This window comes from Myxocyprinus asiaticus, chromosome 40, assembly GCF_019703515.2.
Source record: "Myxocyprinus asiaticus isolate MX2 ecotype Aquarium Trade chromosome 40, UBuf_Myxa_2, whole genome shotgun sequence".
Lineage (NCBI taxonomy): Eukaryota > Metazoa > Chordata > Actinopteri > Cypriniformes > Catostomidae > Myxocyprinus > Myxocyprinus asiaticus.
Window position 1 is genome coordinate 12,269,111 of NC_059383.1, and position 27,742 is coordinate 12,296,852.

General features: G+C 37.8%; 1 protein-coding gene across 1 annotated transcript in view; it reads right to left on the reverse strand.

Moving 5' to 3' along the window:
- LOC127431043 (rho GTPase-activating protein 7-like) overlaps positions 1 to 26,687 on the reverse strand; it is a 93,470-nt gene extending 66,783 nt beyond the window's left edge. The window contains exon 1 of the mRNA XM_051681259.1: positions 26,258 to 26,687. Within this exon, the coding sequence (XP_051537219.1) occupies positions 26,258 to 26,378 (121 nt within the window). The 5' untranslated portion in view covers positions 26,379 to 26,687. The remainder of the gene's footprint in view (positions 1 to 26,257) is intronic.
- Between the last annotated feature and the right edge of the window lie 1,055 nt (positions 26,688 to 27,742).

Below are 27,742 nucleotides of genomic sequence, written 5' to 3' on the forward strand. Positions count from 1 at the left end.
AATGTTGAGCTGAGTTTAATTTATACACCCTAATTTATGTTACTGAATCGAAATATAGTGATAAACAGCAGCAATACACTAAATATTTTGCTTAAAAACAAAACAAAAAAACGTCACTTTAAAGCTGTGCAGGGCTTGAGTGAATCAATTAATCATCTACTGTACTGTATGTGAACTAGTTCATTTGCATGAACAATCTCAAAGAACTGACTCAATAAAGTGAATTAGAGTTCCCGACTCTAAATATATTGGAATCGTTTTTTGTTTTTACAGGTTTATGTACATGAACTGTCCGAAATAATTAACTTCTGTTTGGTGTCAATTTAACCCCAGCAAAAACACACTGTAAAATATATACCATTAAAAAAATACAGTAAAATATGAAATATACAATAAAACTAATCAAAGTAAAAAAAAAAAAAAAATGGTAGAAGTTTACTGATACAGTGCACACTAGTCAGATAATCTAAGCATGTGAAAATTCACACCTTTGAAAATACACACTTTGTGTACATCTTTAAAATCCAAAACACTGAGTATGGCTCAGTACAGACAATCTGATATAAAACTATTTTGGTGTTTTTCTACTCTACCTTACCTGTACCTGCTGTGCATGTAAACAGTTTTCCATTATTTTACTTCCTGAGAGTTTACAATATGAAACTCTATTAGTTTTTTTTAAGGGTTCCGGTTCCATCAGAGGTGCTGGATAGTGGCTGGTAGGCAAAAGCCACACCAGCTCCTTACAGGTCATTACAGTTTGTTCATGGATGGTACTCAAGCTGTGCTGACCGTAGAAGAGTCCGATTCCTGTTGTTACATGGCCTGAAGGTTAACTCCCTGCTTTGTGTCCTGCAGAGTGGTGGAGAGTTTTTGCTCTTTCAGGAATTTTTGTACCTGGCAGCAAGTGGCCCAAAAAAGTGTCTCTTGTTCATTGCTTTCAACAGTGAAATAGATCTCTCCCAGTGAAAATGGAGCTGTCTGGCAGAGGAGAGAGTATCATCTTGAGCTAAATTTAAACAAGGCACACTGAACAAAGAAAAAAAAAAAGAGTTTTGGAAGACACAAAATGGTTGAGAAGTTGCCGGATACCATTAAGTGACCACATGGTGATTGTCATTACTATTTATTAAGAAATTCATAAACGGGGGGCCTGGGTAGCTCAGTGGTAAAATACACTGGCTACCACCCCTGGAGTTCACTAGTTCGCTAGTTCAAATCCCAGGGCATGCTGAGTGACTCCAGCCAGGCTTCCTAAGCAACCAAATTGGCCTGGTTGCTAGGGAGGGTAGAGTCCATGAGGTGACCATGAGGGAGAGTAACCTCCTCATGGTCACTATAATGTGGTTCGTTCTCGGTGTGGTGAGTTGAGCATGGATGCCACAGTGGATGGCATGAAGCCTCCACACACGCTATGTCTCCGTAGCAACGTGCTCAACAAGCCACGTGATAAGATGCATGGGTTGGCAGTCTCAGACATGGAGGCAACTGGGATTTGTCCTCTGCCACCCAGATCAAGGTGAATCACTACACAACCACAGGGACTTATAAGCACATTGGGCATTCCAAATCAGAAAAAAAAAAAAAAAATCATAAACTGTTCTCACAAAGTTTTTGCACATGAAAATGTTTACCAGCTAGCTGTCCACTGCATTAAACCAAGTATACAGTATGTATTTTGTCTTGAAGGAATAATTTACCCAAAAATGAACATTCTGCCATCCTTTACTCACACTCATGTGTTCCAAACCTGCATGAATTTGTTTCTTACATGGAACACAAAAGGAGATGTCAGGCGTAATGTTTATGATGTTCAGCTAGTCATAAAAACTGAAAATCCATGAAAAGTGTTTACACAACATTTTGAAATAGTCAAGTTTCCATCTAGTTTTGCCAACAAAACGTAAACAATCACAAAAGACGTGCACATTAGAAAAGGGAAACTGACAAATATATGTCTGGGGTGATAAAAATGAAAGATCCTTTTAAAATCTAGTTTAAAAACATTTGTGACAAGCTCATAGGAATGTAATCTTTGTGTCCATGTTGGTTTAATTTGCTTTTTTTTTTGTGAAGAAAACATTAATACAATTTTCTAAAAATGAAATAAATAAATAAATAAAATAAATAAAGACTTTGAGTAGCATACTTTAAAAATGTCATGTGATGTGACCATTGTTGCGGGATGAGCATCATCATTGGTGTCAAACCTCGGAGAGGCATTTATTAAAAATAATAATAAACATAAAATGTTCATAAAACGGGGGAAATACTGTCCAGGGGAAATAGTGTTCAAACTAAAGTGGAATCTTGGCATCCTCATGGTGAAAGGGGGCGTTGTGTAGGATGGGGAGTGTCCAGAGGAGGATATATATATATATATATATATATATATATATATATATATATATATATATATATACAGGTGCATCTCAATAAATTAGAATGTCGTGGAAAAGTTCATTTATTTCAGTAATTCAACTCAAATTGTGAAACTCGTGTATTAAATAAATCCAATGCACACAGACTGAAGTAGTTTAAGTCTTTGGTTCTTTTAATTGTGATGATTTTGGCTCACATTTAACAAAAACCCACCAATTCACTATCTCAAAAAATTAGAATATTTTGACATGCCAATCAGCTAATCAACTCAAAACACCTGCAAAGGTTTCCTGAGCCTTCAAAATGGTCTCTCAGTTTGGTTCACTAGGCTACACAATCATGGGGAAGACTGCTGATCTGACAGTTGTCCAGAAGACAATCATTGACACCCTTCACAAGGAGGGTAAGCCACAAACATTCATTGCCAAAGAAGCTGGCTGTTCACAGAGTGCTGTATCCAAGCATGTTAACAGAAAGTTGAGTGGAAGGAAAAAGTGTTGAAGAAAAAGATGCACAACCAACCGAGAGAACCGCAACCTTTTGATTGTCCAGCAAAATCGATTCAAGAATTTGGGTGAACTTCACAAGGAATGGACTGAGGCTGGGGTCAAGGCATCAAGAGCCACCACACACAGACATGTCAAGGAATTTGGCTACAGTTGTCATATTCCTCTTGTTAAGCCACTCCTGAACCACAGACAACGTCAGAGGCGTCTTACCTGGGCTAAGGAGAAGAAGAACTGGACTGTTGCCCAGTGTTCCAAAGTCTTCTTTTCAGATGAGAGCAAGTTTTGTATTTCATTTGGAAACCAAGGTCCTAGAGTCTGGAGGAAGGGTGGAGAAGCTCATAGCCCAAGTTGCTTGAAGTCCAGTGTTAAGTTTCCACAGTCTGTGATGATTTGGGGTGCAATGTCATCTGCTGGCGTTGGTCCATTATGTTTTTTGAAAACCAAAGTCACTGCACCCGTTTACCAAGAATTTTGGATCACTTCATGCTTCCTTCTGCTGACCAGCTTTTTAAAGATGCTGATTTCATTTTCCAGCAGGATTTGGCACCTGCCCACACTGCCAAAAGCACCAAAAGTTGATTAAATGACCATGGTGTTGGTGTGCTTGACTGGCCAGCAAACTCACCAGACCTGAACCCCATAGAGAATCTATGGGGTATTGTCAAGAGGAAATGAGAAACAAGAGACCAAAAAATGCAGATGATCTGAAGGCCACTGTCAAAGAAAACTGGGCTTCCATACCACCTCAGCAGTGCCACAAACTGATCACCTCCATGCCACGCCGAATTGAGGCAGTAATTAAAGCAAAAGGAGCCCCTACCAAGTATTGAGTACATATACAGTAAATGAACATACTTTCCAGAAGGCCAACAATTCACTAAAAATGTTTTTTTTTATTGGTCTTATGATGTATTCTAATTTTTTGAGATAGTGAATTGGTGGGTTTTTGTTAAATGTGAGCCAAAATCATCACAATTAAAAGAACCAAAGACTTAAACTACTTCAGTCTATGTGCATTGAATTTATTTAATACACGAGTTTCACAATTTGAGTTGAATTACTGAAATAAATGAACTTTTCCACGACATTCTAATTTATTGAGATGCACCTGTATGTATATATATATATATATATATATATATATATTACTGTAGATTTATCTGAAAACAAGATTTAAAGGGATATTTCAACCAAAAATTAAAATTCTCTCATCATTTACTCACCCTCATGCCATCCCAGATGTGTTTGGCCTTCTTTATGTTGCTGAACACAACTGAAGATTTTTAGAAGAATATCTCAGCTCAGGTCGAGGCCCGGACAAACAATGAGCACGCACCCCACTACAAGACTCCAGGTTGGGGACAAGAATTGCGTTACTGGAGCAAATGCCACCATCAAACTGCCCAGTACAGCAACAACAATAAAGACATGGAATGTCAAAACCTGTATTAATTTGGTAAAATCCATGAGCTCACCCATGAATTGAAATGGTATCAATGGGACATCCTTGGCCTTGCTGAGGTCCGCTGGACTGGTTTTGGAGAAACAGCAACGGATGAAGGCCACACAATATGGTACAACGTGAGAGTATCATTGCCAAGACCCATAAGAAGGACACCCTTATCATACTTGCCGACTGGAATGCGAAGATTGGCCCAGATGCATATCAGGACTGGGCAGGGACAGTAGGCCGGTTCTGCAAAGGAGAAATGAATGACAGAGGCCTCAGACTGCTGGAGTTTGCGAAGAGTCACAGAAAGACCCTTGCTAACACTCTTCACCCCCACAAACTGTCTTGCACAGCAAACTGGCACTCCTCAAACGTGGTGACTCGCAACCAAATTGACTTCATTCTGACACCCCAACGCTTTAAATCGAGCATCAAAGAGGTAAAGATAAGATCATTCCCGGGCACTGACATCAATAGCGACCATAACCTTGTTATGACAACAATTAAACTGAAGCTGAAAAGCAAGCGCTCCACCAGAAACTCATGCATCAGATTCGACCTTGAAAAACTCAGAGATCCTGAAGTTGCGCAAATGTTCCAGGCTCAAATAGGTGGAAAGTTTGCAGCCCTCACCATCCTCGACAGCAATGTAGACACTAATGGTTGACTGTTATACCGGAGAGGCCTATAAATCGGACGATATTCTGACTTTTTTCATTAACAGCATCGGCCGATAAATTGCATGTGAAGCGACTGAGACATGTAAACAACCAGTCACGGTTCATTTTGTTGTTACGTGTCATCGTGTTACTACAATAATAGACTGGTGTGCAACACAGTGTCATTTAAAGGTCCGCATATCAGAGCCATAGAAGACACATTTGAGCTCATAATGTTAAAGTGCTCATCTGTTTCATTCTCCCTCTCTCTCCTGAACAGTTCCCTGTAACTTTTAACTGTCTTTTCTAATGATAAAAAGGCAAATATCAATAAAACTAATATCATAGATACCATCTGCAAATATGCGCATATCTTGTTTAAACAGATGCAATAATCCAACCTCACACAACTTCAGAAGATCCAGCGTCCTGTGGAGCGCTCGTAAATCTTCCTCTGAAGCACGTATTCTAACAGTCTATCCTCAACAGTTCCCTGTAACTTTTCTAATGATAAAAGACAAATATCAATAAAACTTGTAGTATATACCGTTTGCAAATATGCAGATATCTTGTTTAAAAAGATGTCATTCACGAACCTCATGAAAAACCAGCGTTTTCTTCCCCTTTAGCACTCATCATTTCGGCTGTGTCCGAAACCAGGAAAATGCTGCCTCCGGAGGCAGTATATGGAGGTGCAATGAAAATAAGGTGCTTTTCAAACTGTATGGAGACCAGTTTCCTTAAGAGATCCATTCATTCAAAACAGATGTCAGTTAAGCCATTAACGGATTAGGCAGCAAGGTAGCAAGTCAGCTGCCTATGTTTTCTGATGTAGCCCAAGGTAAAAGTGCTTCACGTGTGCTATGAGTAAATGTCTTATTCACTATGCACTGTATGTACAATTGGTTTGATTCGGTATTTTTTGAGAAAATGCAATTGCTAACGGGGACATACCATCCATGATTGCTGGACTACTGTGTGTACTGTTATTTCCTTCTTCCTAATATATTAACAATTTCTTCATGTGGAAATAAATTACTAAAATTTTATGACAACAGAAATCTGAAGAAACTATCTACCATTTAAAATACAATATAATTTTTTAGTTTTGTGTTAAATTGTGTAAATATAGTGCTAAATAAGAGCTTATTATTATTATTTTTTAGATATTTTGTGTTTGTTTTTTACTAAATTGTATGATATATTGGCATTGTATCGGCATATCCGCCACCCTGCTGTCTGGATATCGGCCATTAAAAAACCCATATCGGTCGACCACTAGTAGACACACTCTCCAATAACATCAAGAAAGTACTACTGACAACAGCTGAAGAGGTTCTGGAAAAAAGGTGCAAGAAAATCCAGCCCTGGGTCACCAATGAGGTCTTGGATCTGTGCAACAGAAGAAGAAAGCTGACACCACAGAAACACACTAACCAGAAAGCAGTCAATGAATACCACAAAGTAAACAAGGACGTGAGGGCAAATAGAGGACCAATGCAGCAGCACGGTTCATATCAAAACCAACCAACACAGCTTAGCAGTCATAGAAGACAGCAATGGGAACCTCCTAAATGAAAACAAAGCTGTCCTAAATAGGTGGACAAATTACTGCGCTGAACTGTACAACTGTGAGCTCTACCCAGATGTAAGTATACTCTAAACCATCCATGCCCCTGCCAGAGACGATGAGAGTCCATCTGTGCTTAATTAAGAGGTAGATGTGGCCATTCGCACCTTGAAATCAGGAAAGTCTCCAGGAGTAGTCAACATTCCAGCTGAGGTCATAAAGTATGGAGGCGAAGCGATGACCACTGCAATTACTGAGTTGTGGCTCCATGCTCTGAATCATCCTTAACTGGCTGAAAACCAAAGCTGAAAACTGCTAGCAGAAGAACAGTCCGGTTTCAGATACGGACAGAACGCAATAAAACAGATCTTTAATTGCAGAGTCATCATTGAAAAACACCTACAACACCAACGAGAACTTTTCCATAACTTCATTGACTTTAAAAAGAGATTCGACAGAGTCTGGCATGATGGGTTGTGGCAGGTGCTAAGAGCCTTGAACGTTGAGGAAAGACTAGTTCTGCTAATCCAAGCACTGTATAAGAACGCAAGCAGTGCCGTCCTCCTGAACAACCAGTTTGGAGATTTCGTCAAGACTACAGTCGGCGTCTGCCAAGGATATACTTTATATTATCCCCCACCCTTTTCAACCTGTTTCTGAAAAACATTCTGTAGGAAACCCTGCAGGACCATGGTACCCCTATTGGTGGCAGGCTCATCTGAAACTTGCATTTCGCTGATGATATTGACCTTATGGACGGAAGCAATGACGAACTGCAAGATCTGACAACATGTCTTGTTGAGAGAGCAGAGGCCGATGGCACGGAAGTTAGCTCAAAGAAATCCAAAGTAATGGTCAATAGCACAAACAACACCTGTGCAAACATCTATATGAGTGGTCAGAGGCTAGAAGAAGTGATTAGCTTCAAATACTTGGAAGCAACCCTGTCTAAAGATGGCACATCCACAGCAGAAATAAGAATTGGCATAGCAACAGCAGCAATGGCCAGAATGGACAGGGTATGGAAAAGCAAATCCATCAGATTCTCTACCAAATTCAAGCTCTTTAAGTCACTTGTTGTCTCCGCCCTGCTTTATGGTTGTGAGACATGGACTCTCCTGGCAGACACTGAAAAGAGAATACAGGCTTTTGAGAACAAGTGGCTAAGAATATGACCAATTAATATGTGTTGAACAAATTAAAAAGTCTGGTCAGCCCGCAAGAAACACCTCTGGCCACTGTGAAGAGACGAAAGCTGGCATGGTTTGGCCACGTCACCCGCCATGACAACCCTCCAAAGACTATCCTTTAAGGAACATTGGAAGAGAGTCGAAGATATGGAAGACCAAGAAAAACTTGGATGGACAACATCAAGGAATGGACTTCAATGACCATGCGAGAGCTTCTGGCAATATCCTCCGACAGATGCAAGTGGAGGATAGTCTCAGCTGCAGCTTCCATCGTGCCTCCCCAAAGACCAGCAAGGTCACAGGAATGATGATGATGAATGAAAATAAATGGTTACTGAGGCTATAATCCCCTACCATTCGTAACACAATCTGCTATTGTGTTCCACATTAGAAAGAAAATAATGTGTGTTTGGAGCAACATGAGGGTGAATAAAATATGATGGCATTTTCATATTTGGGACAACAATCACTTTTATATCTTTTGTTATTTTGCTTTTCAAGTAAATGTATCTTGTTTTTAAGGATGTTTAGATATTTTACTGGAAAACATGACAAAAATACTGAGTAAGAAAATTATATTTTTGCAGTGCAGTCTTCTAGTGGATGAATGAGGGTCAGGAGTGAGGTAGAGATAGTGTGTAATGGAGGGCCAGAGATGGAGGGAGCCAGTAGGTGTGATGCCACAGATAAGAGAAACGGCACAGTGCCGGCAAGAGAGAGACAGTTTCTTCTGATAAGACTGCAGAGAGCTGATGGTAATAAACAGAGGTGGAAGGGAGGGCTGCACAGCCAGTTTGGAAATGTAAAAGCAAATGTGTGTAGTGGGGACTTCTGTAGACATGGGAAATTAAAGTAAATGGGAAGCAGGTGATAAATGTTTGCTCTGTGATGGAGGTTAGAAGTCCCATTTAGTTTAACATAATAGTTCACCCCAAAATTAACATTCTGTCATTATTTACTCACCCTCATGTTGTTTCAAACCCATATGCTGTTATTTTTCTGCCGAACACAATTGGAGACATTTTAAGGAATCTTCATTGTACTCTCTGTACAACATCAGTGAAGTGACCAGTGTTAGGTATGTTATTCAAAAAAGTAATTCATTACAAATTACTAATCTCTAAAATTGTAATTAGATTTCTAATTTTACTGATTACTTAATATTAAATTTTATCACATTACTAATTACTTTTAAGTTACTTTCTAAATTAAGCTTCTTTCTAAAAACTTATAAATCTACTTTCTAAATTTCAGCCTGATTCCTAGAATTTAAAATGTAATGTATTACACTATTTTGTGTAATAGGATCATACTTAACACTGGTCCGGCGTGAAGATTCTTCAAAATATTTGTTTTTCTTTGACTGAAAAATGAATACAATAAAATAAAAATAATATACAGTACACAGGTTTGAAATGATAATAGATAATAGATAATAGTTAATAGAGACACAATTAACATTTTTGGGTAAACTATTCCTTAGCAGAGAGTTGTGAAGTAAATGACTGAAAGGAGATTTCCTTTGTTGTCTGAAGGCTCCAAGTACAAGGGTGGCATGAGTGTTCAATTCTATAAATTGTTCTTTACCATTGCATCCTCATTCATACATCGCGGATGAACAATGGAGTTTTTATTGTTTGTCCGGTTGGGTGTCTAGACACTGCTGACAGAGACATCTACCCTGAGACCTATGAAGGGCAAATAGGGCCCACAAACAAACAACCACACACACACCTGTGCTCCCAAACAAAGGTTTAAAGGACAGAGGTTTGATGAAGGTTTGATGGCGTCTGAAGGCTTGTTTGCTCTAGTCATTGCTGGCCTGTACAATAAATCAGTGCACTCACTTGACAACAATTGCCAATGTGATTAAATACAAACACACACAAACATTACCCCTCACTCAAAACCTCAAACAACTGCAAGACTCAAGGCTGGAGAGACAAAATATTAATAGTGATGCAACATTTTTCATGCTAAATGACCTTCTTCTATCCCAGCTTAAAGGGATAGTTCACCCAAAAATGAAACATCTCTCATCATTTACTCACCCTCATGCCATCCCAGATGTGTATGATTTTCTTTAAGATTTTTGGAAGAATATTTCAGCTCTGTAGGTTTTAATATTGATCTGTTTCTCACCATCACCTATCATATCGTTTCAGAGGATATGGTTTTAACCAATGGAGTCATATGGATTACTTGTATGCTGCCTTTATGTCCTTTTTTGACCATCTGAGTTCTGGTCACCATTCACTTGCATTGTGAGGACCAACAGAGCTGAGATAATCTTCTAAAAATCTTCATGTGTGTTCTGCAGAAGAAAGAAAGTCATACATATCTGGCATGAGTGAATTTTAATTTTTGGGTGAACTATCCCTTTAATAATCAGAGACAACTATTAAGGCCCTCCCATACAAAAAAAAAAAAAGTTCTGACAAACTTGCTGCAAACTTGCCTCAAAATTTCCCACTAAATTTTTTCACATGCAAATGAGCTTGCGATTCATTACCAATGTTTGACAGAAGTTTGCAGCCCTTCATCAGTAGTGGTGAACCTACAGCAAAGCTTTGGCCACAATGAAGACATTGCAGCAAAGCTCATTTGTATGTGAAAATAATGTGGCACAAATTTTATGGCAAGTTTGCAAGTTCGTCGCTGTAGGAGACATTTAGAGGAGCATTTAAATATGAAGATGTACGACTACATGTAAATCATCAACTAATATGACATTAAAATTTGTTATCAATGACTTCATGCCTCAATCTATGAGTAAAATTCACACAAGATCAGTACAATAAGCTGTTTTAACCACTCGATACTAATTTAAAGTTACTGTTGATACTTATATGCAGTAAAATTGTAACTGATCATGCTTATATTCTACATTCATGATGCTAATGTGGTCCCCCTCGTTATTGCTTTTTGAAGGGGGTCCCCCATGGTGTTTTTTTTTTCCCCTATGGATCCGGGTCATTTTTATCATTCACTTTTGGTCAGCTGTCACAGGCCCCCTATCTCCTCATGCCCTTGTGTGGCTACCTACTCTGCCTTCTCTGTTGTTATGCCACTGAATCGAACTGAGGCAATAATCAAACAAACTCTCCTAAACTGTCCTCTCTTTCAAGTAGTGTTGGGGAGTCAGATTCATTTTCCTGAGTTGGATTGTTCATCCATGTATATGAACCAGTTAAAAAAAAAAGTCCCTGCACATAGAGTCCCTGCACAAAATACCCTATGTTTTGTTGTGTATTTTTGCAGCAAAATATTTAGCATTGCCTTAGTTCAGGTATGTTATTCAAGCTAGCAATCAGCTGATGCTCTTAGGAATTCTAGAAAGGCAAATTGTCTATCTTTAATGTGTTGTTGTGCCTTGTTCCTTATTAACTTATTAAATATTTGTAGTTCTAACAAATGTCTATTTAACCTTTATTTGCAAATTGTACCGTTGTAATACAATTCTGCTAGATCTGTTCTGTTACCCCAAGGGGGATTGATTTGCTGCTTTCCCCACTCTGTCCATGCATAGCTGCATGGATAGGTGGGAAGTTTTTTCAGAACAGTACCATAACGCCAACACCAACAGATTGCTTCAAATTGTCAGTGAACTTATGCATTCGAAGTGGTCCTGACTGAAATTTAGTAAAATGCAGCAGTGTTATTAGCTGTACAGAATAGTTACCGCTTAGTCATAAAATACTTACAGTATAAATTACTTGTAATTTTCCAGGTTGTTACCCCTTTATTCCCAATATTGTTCCCTTATACCTACAAGTACATAAATTCGTAAATTATGTAAATTCGGTGTACTCACACTGTAAGTTGTGGGCTGTAATCTAAAGCGTTACGGCAACCCTTACGAAAATTGAGAGATCGTTGCAAATTTGCCGCAAACTAGGTTTTACGGAGGTTCACCACTACCGGCAAAGAGCTGCAAACTTCTGCAAAACATTTGCGGCGAATCGAAAGCTCATTTGCATGTGAAAATAACGAGCGGCAAATTTGCTGCAAGTTTGTGACTAGTTTCGATTTTTTGTAAGGGAATTACGAGCCCCCACATGACCTCTCCCAGCTTTTTGTTTCAATTTAAATACATGAACACTTGAAATAAAACATGTGCTCATCTCACCATTTTATGGGCTTTTTAAATTATTAGCACCTTGTACTGTGGTATGGCAAGCTACAGTGTAAAAGTAACTTCCCCAACACTGGATTCTGCTTATGTCACAAAACTAGAGAGTTGTGATGCGTACAGTAGAAACTGTATTGCCAGCCAGAAAGGCTCCAACTATTGATCAACTACCCGGGATACAATGTTCATAACTAGTCAAGATCATTACTCTATCTCTCTCTCTCTCTCTTTCATGCACACATTGTTCCCTCTAGCTGTGAAATTGTTTAATTTTTTTAATTTTTTGGAGAATTATGTATTTACATGATCCACAAATCAACAATAAACAAACTATAGTTTTATTAATACATTACTTATTTTACCACATGACACTGTTAATCCAGTTCCTGGTTTAAAGCAGTTAACCCTTGTGTGACCTTCTGTGTTAATGCCAACGGCAAAAATTTTGCCAAAGTGTGTATTTTTTGGGGGGAATTTTGATATTTCAGCCTTAGTTCCTATAATAAATCTATAATACACTGTGTACACAAAATAGTTGAAACCCATTAAAATGGTAATATTTGATCCCAGTGCCATTAAAGCATAAAATTATGAATTCTATGATATTACGCTATCATTCCGGAGTCCTGACATCAAAATTTAGATTTTTTTTTTTTTTTTTTTCACCAGATGGCACCATTTTTCTCATGTTAGCCTATGGAGCAAATACATGTTTTTTTTTTTTTTTTTTTTTCTATTTTCTGTTTGCTGTATTATAGAGAACTGCAGGCCAATTGAATAAATCATGCAGCTAAAATTGTATATATGTGTATTGAGAAATGTGTGTGAAAAAAACAACAGTGGCATTATGTAAACAAACTGGCATTTAAAGGGTTAAAATCCTGAAAATGAATGAATATTTGGTAGTTATGATCAGGACTGATGTTGGTTAAAAAAAATTAACTAATTGAAAGTGGAAAATAATATTAATATATAATATTATGGCATTTTTTTTTACGCTGACATTTTTGTCCTCTAAGGACCTCTGAGTAACTTTTTTAAATTGATGCACAAGGGTTAAACTTTCCAAGATAAAAAATACACTGTGCTTCAGATATTCTCCGGGTCTCAAAAGTGGAAGTATTTGTTAGTCAGACAGTTCAGGAGCTCAACACACAACTGTCATTTCCTGTATGCCTGTTCATTCTGTGCACACAATAATGCTGCAGGGTTTAAACAAAGCCCAGCATTAGAACATCATCAAGGGATCCTATCTCCCTCCTTATCATGGGACTGTTGGAAATAATCTGGGATCTCACTCCAGCTGTGCGAGAAACTAAACTGAGATAAAAAATAATAGGAGGCATCAGAGAGTGCCTGCGTTTTAGATTCACCAGCTTTTTCTTTATCAGCCTCCAGCACATGTGGGCGGCGTGTAGATGCATTGGTCTCAGAATCGGCCGCTCTCCAGGAACCAATTAGAAGTGGATGTTACAGGGTTTGGTAACATTCTGATATCCAACATAGTCTCATGACAATTCATACGACATAATAATTCAAAAATCGAAAAGATAACGTACAACTTAGTTTATACAAAAAGGTATGACTTTTATTCCTAAAGAGACTAACCAATCAACAAACAGAATTTAAAATCGAAATGATACAGGCATCAAATGTTAGCTTGCCTCCTATAAAACACTTTATTTAAGAAAAGAAATGTCTGTGAACACATTTGGTTTCTCATTCCATATTTATTTATGCAATACAAATGACTGATGTGTGTCAATATCCTGCAATGTGCTCCCCGCATCTCATTCCAAACCCCAATGTTTTCTTTCTTCTGTGTTACACAAAAGTTATTTTCCAGTTAAAATAATTGTTTAGGTTTAGTGTTTGGATAAAGGGTTAATGGTTAAGTTTAGGTTAGGGGTTAAACTTTGGAAAAATCGGAAGAAAGCTCTTTCAAAACCCTGATCATTACTTTCTTCCATGGTACACAACAGTGATTTTCCTATTAAAATCATGGTTACATTTAGGGTTTGGGTATTTATGGTTAGAATTTATGGTTAGAGGTTAGAATTTATTGTTAGGTTTGGGTTAAGGATTAAATTAACATTTTATGACATTGTTTGCTAGTTTATTTTCCTGTATAGGAGTAAAAGTCATACTTTTTCATATGATTTCGCCCTGTCGCAGTATTATTATGACTTGTCATGGGACCGGGTTTCTGATTTCAGTAATCAGTAGAAGTGTGTTGTCTGAAATAAATAAATAAATAAAATAAAATCAAAATGAATGTTGAAGCCTTCGAATGTGGGGTCATGTAGCTTGTTTGATAAATATAATTAAAAAAAGAAACTAAATCACTGTTTTCAAACTGATTAAAAAAAAAACTTCCATAGGTTATAGAAACAGAGAGTCCCGCCACAGACTCACATTATTAGCCAAGCCAATGATGCTGTATCTGGTTGGACGGTCGGCTCAAACAAAAAAAAGGAAAGTTTAGATAGTGCCAAAGTGTTACACTTTCAGATGAAATCGAGCTATATATGGCATAGTTGACTTGGTTTGTTGAGGGTTAACAGTCTAAGGAAGGATCTACACTCTTGGATTCCTCCCAGACGGTGTCCTGCCATTTAAGGCTATGGGTGTAAGACATATGTATATGCCTTTGTGGCATGGGGGGTGTGGTCACGTGTCAGTCTGCGGGAGAGGGAGAGTGGTAAGGCTTGTCACCTGGCTCATAATTATCTCTAACACCTGTCTCTCATTATAGTGATGGTGGAAGGAGACTTAAAAGGCACGCCAGAGCATCAGAGAGAGAGAGAGAGAGAGAGAGAGAGAGAGAGAGAGAGAGAGAGAGAGAGAGAGAGAGAGAGAGAGAATGACCTACAAGTCCAGAGACTTGAATTATCAAAGATAATTATTAAAATCAACAGAACATTCATTAGAATCAACATTAGCTTATTAATCCTTCAAATCAACAATCATCAAAGACAACTATCAATTATCAAAATCAATAGAATATTAATTATTATCAAAGACATCTATTACTTATTAAAATCAATAGAACATTGATTAGAATCAACATTAGCTTATTAATCCTTCAATTCAACAATTATCAAAGATAATTATTAATCATTAAAATCAACAGAACATTGATTAGAATCAACATTATCTTATTAATCCTTCAAATCAGCAATCATCAAAGATAACTATCAATTATCAAAATCAATAGAATATGAATAAGGATTAATATTGCCGGGGCACCACCCTGGAATCAGGGACTAATAACCAGACAGTTTAGCAGTCACAGTATAGGATTGTTCTCTTAGGAAAGTTGACGTCCGGAGAACATCGACATTCAAAAGGAAAACAATGAAGGTTTGAATCCAAGCACTGACATCCCCTGCTAGCCCTTGGCACAGGTGCATGCAGAACAGTACCAAAACACTTCTCTTTAATGTATAACAAATTTATTGATGCAGTAATATGAATTAATAATCAATACAATGCAGTCGTGATTTGACTTATGACTTCCAACTACAAACTAAACAGTAACATGATTAAATATGTCAAAAGATAAGCCTATAATACATGAGAGGAGGGTAGGTCTGTGTGTGTGTGTGTGTGTGTGTGTGTGTGTGAATGGGTATGTGTGTGTGGGTGCGAGTGTGGGTAAGGAGAGAAGGAGGGCACAAAATGGCGGGCGTGGCTCTCGTGGAGAGTACGTCATGCGAGGTTTCTGGCCAGAGAATGTGACCGCGAATGTGGGCGGAGAGACTGGTTAATGGCATCTGCCCCTCTAACGCATGTCACAATAACTTAGGGACAAAGCCAGGCTCTATCGCCAAGTTATCTGTTTGAGGGGTCGTGTGTGTGTGGTTAGTATGAGAGAGAGAGAGAGTACAGAGTGACGGCATGAAGCCAGTTTTAGTGATCGTGGGAGAGAAGGCAACTGTTAGTTTTATCACTCAGAGACATGGTGAACAGCCTGTAATCCGTCAACCGCTATCATTGGTTCTTTAATGGATAAACTTAGTGTGCCTGTCTCACCTGTGATGGTGGAAATGTACAAACAGCCCAATGTGGTTGGACGACAACACAGCAAATCTCATTCGTGGTAACAGAAATTACATTAATACCTTGAGTATTATTAGCTGCAATGAGCTCAGCGGTCCGTAAACTGTACAAGCAACAACCTTGATACACAAGAATAAAACACTATAATAATCTATCTCTGCCCAGACCTCTTACTTGAGTCGCGTTAGGACGTGGGTAGAATACGGTACAGTGGCTGATTCTCGGTGGGTTGGCAGAGAAATCAGTGAAGTTGACTCGGTTGAAGAAGGAAGAGAAATCTTCTTTTTTCACTTCTGCAGGCAAAAGGGTAAAATGCGGATTGCTCGGCGGTCTCCTTCGGATCCGTTAGCATGCTCGGTGGAACATGGAGAAATCTCGGCTCATCCAGCGAGATAGAGATTGTATGGCCAAAGTTCAGGTACATGCGTTACTTCCTTGGGCAACAAGGCTACACCTGGGAGCAGCAGGGCTGCAGCTAGATGCGATGCATACTGTCACTGGTAGCAAAGCTTAGGAGGAATCTCCAGGCTTTTATACTCTCGATGACATTATGGTTGAGGGACGTGTTCTGTCATGCGTTTCATCCAATAGGAGTTGAGAGTTCGATCCTTGAACTCCACACCTATGTGTAAAGTGAGTAAGGGTTGATGGGATCTGTAGTTTGGACTCCCTTTGTTTGATTTTGGCGCTGTTTGTGTTATCAGGCTTTGAGTGTTCCTACAGGCCGCAGTCAGGCTTTTTGACTGTATGTAGGCCTGCCTTTGTCTCCTATCTGAGCACATGAGGCCCAACAATTCAATAGCCTATTTTAATTTGTAATAGTATTAAATTATATTAAGCCTTCAATTTAAATGAATATAAAAGCTTTTAAATTTTAAATAACATTTATAAATATAATAAAATGAAAAAGGCTGTGTTTTTGTTGTGGACCTATATGAATTTACTTACACATCAATATATCAGCTGTTTTATATTTTTTATCACATTCAGAATTTGTTTCCAGCAGTCCTCTTGAATCTTGTAGCAGCCGCTGTTTCTTGCTGTGTAAATGTCTTTAATTTCTCCATAACTGTGCAGTTGTTTTAATTCTTCATGATTATATGGTGATCTCGCGCAGTGTAAATATGTTTTAATTTTTTCATATTTTTATAACAATCCCTTGTTGTGCTGTTTTAATGTACTGAAATTCTTAATATTTTCATAATCATCTGCCTTCAGAAGAGAGGTAAATCCCGCCGACTCTCTCGCGAGAAGCAAATCTGAATCGCACTCTTTTTCAACATGCTTCAAGCAATTGGCTCTTGGCTGCAAATGTCACTCATTCATGTGCATGAGTGCGTGAACTAATCTTAAACTCAGGATCAAAGCCTGAGTTGACAGGGAAGTTTGATGAGCAGCATCATGGTACCGATCATTGGATTCGTTTGGTTTTGTCAACTCTAAGTCAATCCTGGAACCCTAAGTTTGTTCAATGAGCTACATGGTACAGGCCCCTGGTGTTACCAAGGTTAAGGTTTAGCAGCTGTTCTTGTTTTTTTAAGGGAAAAAATGGTAAATACAGTATCTTGCATGTCTTATAACGTTATATAACGTGATTACTCAAGATGGCGCCGAGTACGGCTGCTGCGTTGTGAGGTCCGACACAACATTGCAGTTTTTTGTTTGTTTTGTTTAAAATTCTTATGTTTTTTTGTCTTGGATGTTGTCTGCCTTATTGTATACGATAGACAAACACTTTTGGACATTGGATCTGCAATTGCACACCATAAACCGGACTTCAAATTCCTCAATGCCGACCCGCTGTTTACAAACATGGCAGCGGAGCCCTTTGTCTGGGCTTTTGAACTCTTGATCTCTCACGATCAATATACATCAGCACTGCACTTTATTAATCTTATTATCTCACACTGGACTGTCATAAATTATATTCTCTCTTAACAACACACTGGCAACTGACTATCAACCGACAGCCTGAATGTCAATACAGTACAATACAACCTATTGTATATTTTATATATACTATATATACTATTTTTATTGTATACTGTGCATTGTATATTATTATTTGTACATTGTGTTGTGTGTAATTATGTGTATATTAGATATGTAAATTGTGTTGTGTAAATCTGATGTTTATTGTAAATTGGTATAGGTTTCATCACTGTCATGACTGCTATGTTGCTCGGAACTGCAACCAAGACCTTCACCCACTGTTGCACTTGTGTACATGGTTGTGTGACAATAAAAAAAAAAAAGTGATTTGATATATGATTTTGTAAATTGGAGACACTACAAGGAGGTTTAGCCTGCATTTTTTGCTATGTAAAATAATTAACTTCAGAACACATATAACAATCTCTTGGTGACCAGCCTGCAAGAACTTTCATAGCTAGTCTATCTGACTGACCCCTAGTGTGGCTAATGTAAAATGAAACATTGTTTATTCCAACCAACTCTTGTTATTTTAATTGTTTATCTTCTTGGGAAGCAGCTGACATGGTCGGATGAGCTCATAAAATCGTGGGTCTGCTTTAAAATAATTACGTTTTTACAGTCCTCTCTATTATTCTAAACATCTTTAAAAGTGATGCCTCTACATGACATTCATATTTACAGAAATGACCAAAGTTCAGCCATGTAACTCTATGCGGCACAAGCTGATAGGTTCTTTGATTTGTAATCTGTTAGACAATTGGTTCGCTCACATGTGACATGTTAAGCCAGTCGCTCGCATTGTGTAAGCTGATTGGTCCTTTGACTTGTAAACTGGTAGCCAATCAACTTGCATCTCTCTCTTCGTCTAACATTTAAATGGCTCAGTTTTGCAGATAAGCTGGTTTCTCTGCAGCACGATGCGAGAGTTTTTTTCTGAAAATGCTATTTGTTCAGGTGGTTTGCTGGGGCTTTACTTTTATCAGCTTGCATGGTAAGGTCTGATTTTGGCCGTTACACATATACCTAGTTTACACCTCGTATTAAGATGCATCTCGGGTGATCCGATCACACGTGGTCAGGTGAGACACATCGCTGTTTACACCTGGTCACTAAATGCGTCTCCTGTGACCACTTGTGTTTGGATTTCGTGGGAAGGGTCTCGGATTCATGATGAAATACATCAAAAACTTTGCTGCTGCATGATAATAAACTTCAAAAAAGTCATAAAAGACAAAGAAAGCAGGGAAAACAAAAATGGGGCACTGTTTCTCAAAGATGTAGCAGAAATATAATCTAAGCACAAATGCAACATTATGAGCAGAATTATCCATTATTTTTGTGGATTACCTGTATTAAAGGTGCTTTATATGTGTGTGCTTGTCATCTGTATCCCTGCATGTTGATATCAGACACACTGAAGGAGATCTGTGAAGTTCTTGTACTCGTGTATGTATCCACTTTATCAAATTTTCCGATTGGATGTTTTATTCCTTTTAAAGCCACTCATAACTGGCAAAGTTTAAACTATTGTTGTAGCTCAGCGGCTGATTGACAGTTGAGGGGTGGTGCTTCACTGCTGTCCAGGACACATACAGGATGGACTAGCGTTCCTCAGATATGATGTGGTCACATGCAGTTTTGATCACATTCGTGAGTGGTTTTTGTGATCTAATCATAAAGACCCCATATAGACCTGTATTTAATGCTGATCACATGTGATCGTATCACCCGAAACGCATCTTAATACCAGGTGTAAACGGGGTTATAGAAATACATCTTTAAATCCCCACATAGCTAACCTAAGTCACTAGTTAAATAATCTCCAGGTTTTCCTGGCTAAGGTACACATTATGAGTTAGGTCACTAGTCGTTTAACCTGTTCGGCTAAGCAGGCAGAGGCACACATAGATTTAGTTCATTAGCATTAATCCATTTGCCAGTGGCCATAGGCACACCTAGCTAGCATACACTCGATGCACATGGCTCTTTGGAATAGCAGCAGTACACCAGTCTTGGCGATACATCTGATTGGTTGGGGGGGGTTGTATTTTGTGTTTACTGTGTGTTATGCGTTTTGTACACCTTCCCTGCTTTGTTGGGGGATTGTTTGTAATGTGTATTTGTGCAGCAGTGTGTAATATATGATCGATGCAGCATGTCTTGTGTTCTGTATAATTGTGCAGCAGCAGCAAGTCCACATGCTAACTCCATATGTTGTGTATTTTCTAGAAGTAGCAAGCAGCAGCGTTAGCAGATCTATTCTGCCAAGACCAATATCCTATCAAAATGTCATACCTACATTGACATGCTTAATATTTCTGAGAGTTGTCATGACTGCAATGTATATCAGTAGACGTCAAGTCAGTTTTGGGAAGTGATTAACTAAAAATAGCAATGCTACTAATATAATTTTTCAGTAGCATGACATTAGCTCAGCTATTTTCACAACAGTTTAGCTTTTCCAGTAACAAGCTACATTTTCCAAAGAATAGCGCTATAGCGTCACAAAACACTACATTTATCTCACTGTATTACAAACACAGCAATGGAGCTGAGGGAGTAATCAAACGTGCTCACCTAAACCATGCTCTCTCTCTCATGTAGTGCTGGGAAAACCGAATCATTTAAGTGAATCAGTTCTTTTGGACAATTTCGGAGTGCAGGACATTCAACTTTCCAAAGGTATTTCATTTCAACTACCCATATATGCAGGATTATTAGCAATACGTTGCAATACACTTTTTCAAGATGTCCATTTACATGTGCTCAATGGAGTTGAGTGGAGCTGAGAAGTATTGATTTAATAACTTGCAGGGGAGTAGTAATAGTTGCTTTGGCTGTGCCAGGCACTGAGAGATGACAATTTTACGCATCATCAAAGGTAATGAAGGATCTGGATCCTTCCTTCAGGGGAAGAGACTTTTGATTAGGCTATAATGCCAGATTATCTTTTTGAACTGGGTGAAAATGAAGGAAACTTGAAGAGTAATTATTTTTTGGAAATACTTTAAGGGGAGGAAAATGAAGGGCATTAGAGATAAGTCATTAACAGTGCCCTGAGAGTCATTTGGAGGATACATTTGCAGAGGTCAATTCTCTAAGCAGCCATTTACATGTAAACTATGATATATGAGTCCAACAAAGCAGGAGGACATTCCCAAATGTTTCATAAGCATTACTGTATTAAAAGTACTGAATGATCTAAGAAGGAAACTGATCGCCAGCGTTGGTCTGGTTTTCACAAAATTTTAAATAGCAAAAATGGCTTGTCAGGGTCTTGAGGCAATACAGTCTGACTAATGAGAAAAACTATTTTTTTCTCATAGAATAGAATGGATTTATACTTTCCCACTTTACATTTGTGTTGAGAAGAATATCTTCTCAGAATGATGCAGGTTGGCACTGTTTTGGCGGCAGGGGGGGACCTACACAATATTAGGCAGCTGATTTTAATGTTGTGGTTGATCGGTGAATTCCGCATTACTGTGATATAAAATTACTCATACTGGTGAGTTAAGATTTTGGTCATACCGCCCAACTCTATGAATGCATATTAAGGTGATTCTCGGATTACAGGCATATTTCTGTTCCTGGGATGTATTACTAGGAAAAACACATTTCACACATCTATTTTAAATGTCCATAGTCAGTTTAGACAAAGACAGATCTAGACTTTTTTTTTTATTATTATTGTGTCTAAAGATAATTATTTTAGTACATTTTATTTGTATTTTATGGTTGATAATAAAACAAGCAATTACAACCCATCCCCCCCCCCCCCCCCCCAAAGTATTTACACCATGATCAATGGAAACATATAAATGCTTCACGCTGCAACCCCCCAGATGTTCAAGCCAAATCTACGCCCTTGCATAAAGGCAAAATAAATATTTAGGTGCACAGTTTTTTTAACAATTTATTTAACAGTCGTACAGACTCCCATTGACCGGAGCAGCACAAATTCCAACACATTCGATGCCCAATCAGCATATAACCTTTGGTCACATGGGACAAAAGAGCAAGACTTAGCAGTAAATCTGAGATACATCTGGTTTAAATAAGCTTGGCCGGCAATGAGAACCCTGATTATATATGGTTATGAGAGTGAGTGAACACCCACCTCATGCCCACCTAACCTTTGAGCCCTTTTAATGGAGAGGTCCATGTGTAAATCTGTTCAGCTTTTGCTTTAATACAGACCTGTTGTATGCAGCTGGAATACAAATTTTGATACACCAGATCTCAGCAACGATTTTTTTCTCAAAACACTTTTTACATAAAGTTTTTGCACTCAGAGAATTCAAAATAATGTTTATAAATTTCCTAATTGTTGATTGTCTCCCTTACTGTGACATGATAGGGGGCGCACGCCCTTCGGCTGTCACGGAAACACAAACAGGTATTCATATAAACATAATGAATGTTTTACATGTGTTCTACTTAAATAATATTGATTTAGAAATAGGTGTAACTTAATTGAAAGTCATTAACTGTAATCTGATTACAATAATTTAAAATGTAATGCATTACAGTACTTTTTGTACTATAAGTAATTAGATTACGGTAATGAATCACTTTGTAATCAGAATACACCCAGCACTAAATAATTTTGAGTCTTCACCCAAATGGCAACAAATCTCTTTTCAGGAGGTGACAGGAGAAGGTCTTATAAATCAATATTATTAATTAATATTATTTAAATTTTTTTCTAAGATTAAGTTTTAACGAGGGTCTGTGAAAATAAGCTGTTTTATTGAGATTGAGACAAAATGTTAATATCTGGGATTCAGGGAGGTATATTTCCCTGATGAAATCTTTAAAACTCAAACAATTCCTCTAAAAAAAATCTGCAAACCAAAATTCTAAAATATTCATGGATATAGTATACAAAGTGAAGAACTTCTATTTGAGAATAGATCATAGCTTTTTCACAGATTCTCTTTGCTGTTGTTGAAGCCTCAAGAAATGTGGAATCTGACCCCATTTCCTCCCATTTTTTTTCCCAGCTGTGTATGTTTCTTTTCTATGTATTTTTTCCCCTTTCTTCTTTCTTTGAGATTGCAACATCTGGTGAGGCTTTCTTACAATAATCTCTAGAGCTAACAGGCATGCTCTGCATCATAATAGAGCTCAGAAATTCTTTTACACAGTTCTTCCATCACGCTTACTCACACACACACATGCGAAGCTTCACATACACACACATGCAAACACCACACTGACAGACACACGCAGTAACACGTGGCTCTGGTTCCTGCAATGAGGTAATGGATTTTGGCAAGGGTAAAATAAGAGCTGACCAGACTAAAATGGTTGGGACAACCTGTTCAGTGTAAACCAGGTAAAAACGAGTGAAGTAATACAATAGAAAACAAGGAAAAGTGATTAAAGTGTTTGTAAAGAAAGTCATACAGGTTTGTAATAGGATGTGGGTGAGTAAATGATGATAGAATTTTCATTATTGGGTGAACTATCCCTTTAAGTATCTGTATTTTTGTTGTAAATGCGCTCACATCGTTGACATAAACCAGATCTTGCAATACCTCACACATCAGCCCACATCGATAAAAGCCCAAATCGCTTTTGGCCAGATGTTTACTCCAGATGCAGCTAGAGCATCGTTTCGCTAGCACTATGCCATATTTTACTTGGCCATGATGTCATGTGAAATGCCATGGCCATTGCGAGTCCCTGGCACTGTGCCACATTTAATTGGGGTGATTAAATGTTTTGTAACAATCTGTTTTTATTGGCATTGAGAAAGCTTTCCTCGCATTAACATCGCTTTGGAGTTTGCGTTTATAGACCGCATCTGGTGGACACAGGTCTTTGTATGCATCTCTGAGCATACGTCCGTATTTGGACAGAGTTATGACAAGTTGAGTCAGGGCGTAAATATTAGGACAGGGTTGTGATGTATTACAGGCAGAAATCCACACCCTACATGAGCGGAAGGAGGCCCCAATGTGAAATATGTAGAGACAGAGACAGGAAAGACTATCAAGGAAGATTTGGTCTTCAGAGAAATCCTCTTTTTGACTTAAGGCCATTTCCTGCGGTCTCTTTGATGACTCGGAGGCTGCCAGTTATGTGGAAATCCGAGCAATTAGCTGGTCCTTGTTAACACGTCAGGGCTATTTTAACCATACTTCACTTAGAGTTAAGTGAAACTCTGGCTGACACTTTGATACTTACATTTACTTTTAACACTTACATTTCATCCTGGTTGTCAGTTCATACCATGTATCGTATTTGAAAGCCCAATCATCACTAAAAGCACGTTTAGAGTAGAGCTTCCCAAACAGGCTTATCGTAAGTCCCTGGGGGTTTGTGAGGGAACTGCGGGGGGTTTTGAGATTGTGTTAAAAATGCCAATTCTGAATTAAAGAGCCCTTGAAAGCAAATATGAGTTTTGAAACTTTTTGTATGTGTTTATTATCTTTAAGCTCAACTATATGTTAAAGTACTACTAAAAATTGACAACATTTTCTTAAGCAGATCTACACATTTTAAATCTACAATATATCTCTTCTGCAAAAACAGACCAAAAATATTGATGACACATCTTGCACTACATAGATATTTGGCCAAGCAAATGCTTGCTAGAATGAGAATGTCCTTCCCTCTAATCATGTTTCATGGCTGTGATGTTACTAAAGTCTACTGGCTGTTAAAAATAAAAAGGCTAAGACCTTTGTCCTGCCGAAACGTCCTGTTTCAATGGGAAATATGTCAACACAGGACTGTAAAATGTGCTTGTCCAAAGTCTCTTTCAAGGCAAGTTAGTACACACTGCGGCCATCTTTGAAACACTCCCAGGCAGCTATTTTCTATGGATACAAGCATCATAAAAGTACAGCTCCTATCTGCTTGAATCAGGAAAGTCCGAAATCTGCAAAAACATTTGGTTAAGATTACGATAAAAGAAAATAGTACCGCTTTAGCTCAGATTACGCAAACAAAAAAAAACAAAAAAAATTATTCAGGCTGGTCCAGCAAATGTGCATGCGTGTTCCTGAGTTACCTGACAGGCGATGTCCTGATCTAAAAGGTGGTTGGTAGCCTACTTTTACCTGTAAGGCGAGACTTCCTTTTCACCATATTGGGTGTTCCAATTTCTCACATTCATTTTAATACAAGTGCTCCATTTTGGGATAAAACAGTTTCTGGCTTGTCAAACCATTTCATGGTTTCATTACATTAAATAAAAATATATAATAATTAAAAAAAATAAAAATGATTCATTAAAATGTAATAAGAAAAATAACAGGAGGAATATTTCAGAAGTGAATATGCAAAAAAATGGAAAAATATTATTGTATGGATACTTCAAGCACATTAGGTTATAGGGATCCAGATGACAAAAAAGTTTAGGAACCCCTAGTTTAGAGTACGAAAAACTTAATAGATGACACAGATGACTTTGGCAAAGTATTTCTACAAACTGTACTGACGTAAAGTTTATGTAATAACGTCTAAACATTCTTTAAATGAAGTTAAATGAATGATCCTAGTTCAATACAAATTAAGCTCATTCGACAGCATTTGTGCATATTGTTGATTACCAAAAAAATAAATACAAATAAAAAAAATTAAAAAATAATTGATTCTTTTCCCTCTTTCTTTAAAAAAAAAAAAAATAAATAATACAAAAATCGAGGTTATAGTGAGGCTTACAATGAAAGTGAATGGCGACCATATTTAGAGGGTTTAAAGGCAGAAATGTGAAGCTTTTAATTTTATAAAAGCATTTACATGAATTCTTTAAAACTTGTGTATTATTTGAGCTGTAAAGTTGTTTAAATCATTGTTTATCAGGAGAACAGGGTTTACAGAATTACGAAGTCATGGCAACAAAGTTGTAAAATTTGATATTTCTTTACACAGAAAAGGTTAGTAAGTGATTTTATCACACTAAAATCATGTGAACACGCACAATGTTTATGTCTTGTGGCTAAAATTTTGAAACAGGTAGTGGTTAACGTTTATGGACTGGCGCCGTTCACTTCCATTGTAAGTGACTGTAACAGTTTTTTTTTTTTTTTTTTTTTTAAAGAAAACAATGGAGTCTAAATTATCTTTGTGGCAATCAACATTATCAATTGAGCTTAACTTGTACTGAACCCGGTATATTCCTTTAAGATATAAAGCCTTGAAACTAGATATTTCCCAAGGTGCAATCCTGGTTTCATTAGAAAAACTTCTGGCTTGTCATATCTCATCTCAGTTTAGTTATGCAAAATTTACAGAGAATTATGGAAAATCATGAAACAAGAACATCAGTGGACCACCAAGATGGTTCATTGGCCACAACAGAGAAACCACATCTCAAGCAACAAACACATCAACTGCCAAACGTGATCTTTACCTGAGAGCCGTTTCTCTCGAGCACTCTTCCAAAAAATATCCCATGCCTTGTTAGTGGAATCCTTCACATGCTCGCTAAAAGACCTCCTGAGTGGAGTTTTCACTGTGTGAGCCATATCCATGTACTTTCAAATGCGTCCAGTCACTATTCATTCCATCTTTGTGTAGAGGTTCATGAAGTCCAGAGAGAAGGATGTTTCTTCTTGCAAGTTTGACATTTAATGCAGAACGTCTGTAGTTGCAGACACCCTCTAATGCGTGTAAGATTGTGTAAGGAGAGGGAAAGAAGGAGAATGAGAAGGAAGGGGGAAACTTTTTCTTCTCCCAAGCTAGGGGTCAGAGGAGCCTGAAAAGGAAATAGCATCTACTTTGGATTAGGCATCACCACCCCCTCCTCATCTCCCTCGCCTTCAAGACAAGTCAGTTCTGCATCTGGACGACCACTGTTAATACACACTAATTTCTTTGCAGGACACTAAGATAAATATTACGTTTAGATGGACTCTTTTGCAAAAGGGTGGGGAAATAGGCAAATGCTGTTCCCTTTTCTTTATTTTCTCCTTTTCTCGACTCCCTCTTCCCTTTTCAAAGGAGAATTCTATGTTTTCTTTGTTATGCAAACAAAATACATGTTATTCTATTTACGCTGTCCATCCAACCAACCAACCAACTGCTTTTTAAAAAAATTTTAAGCTTTCAGACAAGACTTTGTCATGGCAACATCAATCTTTGCTTTGATGAACTTTCATTTTCTAGTTTCATATTGTCAGCCCTTTGAGGCTGACAGTTTGATTCCAAACAAGTAATTTGGTTATAAATTAACAAAACTGTCCATTCTGTCTTTTTTGCATATTGGCTTTTTAGAGTTTCCTTGTTCAAATGAAGCTATTGTATAATTTAAATTCTTGCCTTGATTACAAAGGATGACATTTATGATTATGCTTAATTTTAGTTGAGAGAGTCCCTCTGAATGTTTTCTAATTGTATGTTTGCAGTGCTGATCAGTGGATTGATCCATGCTCTCTTTAGTCTGTACTACTTTCTGTTACCAGAGCAAACAGCTCAAATGCACTCGAACACACACAAGATAGGCCGATCTGGGCGGAATCTTCTTGCTCTAGAGAATATGCTGATCTTCTGTCAGTCCAGATCATGCATGCCATATATATATATATTTATATATACAGTTGTGCTCAAAAGTTTCCATACCCTTGGAGAATTGGTAATATATGTACCATTCTTAAAGAAAACATGAGTGAGCAGGCAAAACACATTTCTTTTATTTCTTATGGGATTCATATTCAACTGTAGGTTATAACAGAATGGCACAATCATAAAACAAAACATGCCAACAAAGAAAAAAATGAAATGACCCCTGTTCAAAAGTCTGCATACCCTTAGTTCTTAATACTGTGTATTGCCCCCTTCAGCATCAATGACAGCATGCAGTCTTTTGTAATAGTTGTCTATGAGGCCCCAAATTCTT